This window comes from Numenius arquata, chromosome 9 (genome assembly GCF_964106895.1).
Source record: "Numenius arquata chromosome 9, bNumArq3.hap1.1, whole genome shotgun sequence".
Lineage (NCBI taxonomy): Eukaryota > Metazoa > Chordata > Aves > Charadriiformes > Scolopacidae > Numenius > Numenius arquata.
Genome location: NC_133584.1, coordinates 58,702,772 through 58,704,073, shown reverse-complemented (window position 1 = coordinate 58,704,073; position 1,302 = coordinate 58,702,772). Strand labels below are relative to the sequence as shown.

Sequence of the window (1,302 nt, the reverse complement as noted above, 5' to 3'; positions counted from 1 at the left end):
CAATGGGCCTTTTGGGCCAGGCTTGGAGAATCTGTTCCACTTTATGTGGGATCATGGGGACACAAGTAACCACACCACACGCTCCAGAGTTACATCTCCTTTTTTTTCTCTTTTTAATTATTGAGAGGAGGGGATGACAATTGGGTTAGACAGTGGAGAAACCCCTCCCAAAGCCACCGTGGTGCCTCCTCTTCCCCAGAAGCTTCCTCTTTGGCTCCTATTTCCCCTTCCAGCCGGGCGGGATGCAGCAGTAGTACTTGCAGTCGGAGGAGAAGGCCCACACGTCCACCTTGCTGCAGCCGCTGGAGCAGTGTCCCACCTTGGGGCAGTGCTTCAATACCTGCACCTGCCCGTAGCCTGCAAGGGGGAGACAGGGGAAGAGTGGTTGGCGTCAGGATAGGTGACACTGAGCCCCACTGTCCTGCCCTCCCATCCCCTCCAGGTGTGGCAGTGCTCCCAAGGATGAGACCCTGCTCTGCTCTTCCACACACTAGGAGGTGCCAAAAATGTTTTAAACATCCTAAATATACATTTTACAGTCCTTTAAAGTGAGTTTTTCTTTAAAGACTCATTCGTCTGCTCGTGAACACGGAGACAACCAGGGGTAACCAAGTCACCTGCGTGTTTGCAGGAGACCAGGACGCATCTGTATACCCGAAGGACTTGACACCTTTATGGGGGCAACAAAATCACAGACTTTAAAGCCAATAGAGATCACGTTTGTTCAAGCTGCCTACCAAGCATGGCCCACTCTGACCCTCATCACTCTGGTTCTCCCACCGTTGCCTACCTTCCAATGTAATTCACCCTCTTACCTGGGACAGCCAAGGAGGCCAGGAGGAAGACAGCGAAGACAAGGTAAAGGAACCTCATGGCTGGAGTTGAGCTGGGATCTCAGCAAGGCTGGAGAAAGGAGTCTTGGAGAGAGCCTGAGCTCAACGCTGCTGAGTGGCAAGGCTGGGGACCTTCATATTTATAGTGTTCTGCTCAGCAGAAAGGAGGGTTCTGGGGGAGGTTCTGTTGGTCACGGGACCTCTCATGGTTCACCAAACAACCACTGGGTCCTCCTGGGTATGTTGGCAAAACTTGGCTCTCCCTAGATCTGGTATCAATACCCAATTCAAATGAAAACCATCGAGTGTTACAGGAGCCAATGATGAGTAGATAGAACAGATCTGCTGGGGCAAAGGGACCTGATAGGACACAAGATCAAGATCAAAGGGCTTCAGGCCTTTCTCAACTTTTGGCAGTGATGCAACTGCATGCAATAGGGCTGAGCTGTGGCCACAATGTACCAATAAC

The 1,302-nt window shown here is 51.5% G+C and overlaps 1 protein-coding gene across 1 annotated transcript; it reads right to left on the bottom strand.

The window, feature by feature from the left end:
• Positions 1 to 217: 217 nt before the first annotated feature.
• Positions 218 to 873, bottom strand: LOC141468729 (cygnin-like). Its single transcript, XM_074153893.1, has 2 exons — positions 816 to 873; positions 218 to 357 (listed from the first exon to the last, which is right to left on the bottom strand). Exons 1-2 carry the CDS (start codon positions 871 to 873, stop codon positions 218 to 220), a joined length of 198 nt encoding a protein of 65 aa, XP_074009994.1.
• Between the last annotated feature and the right edge of the window lie 429 nt (positions 874 to 1,302).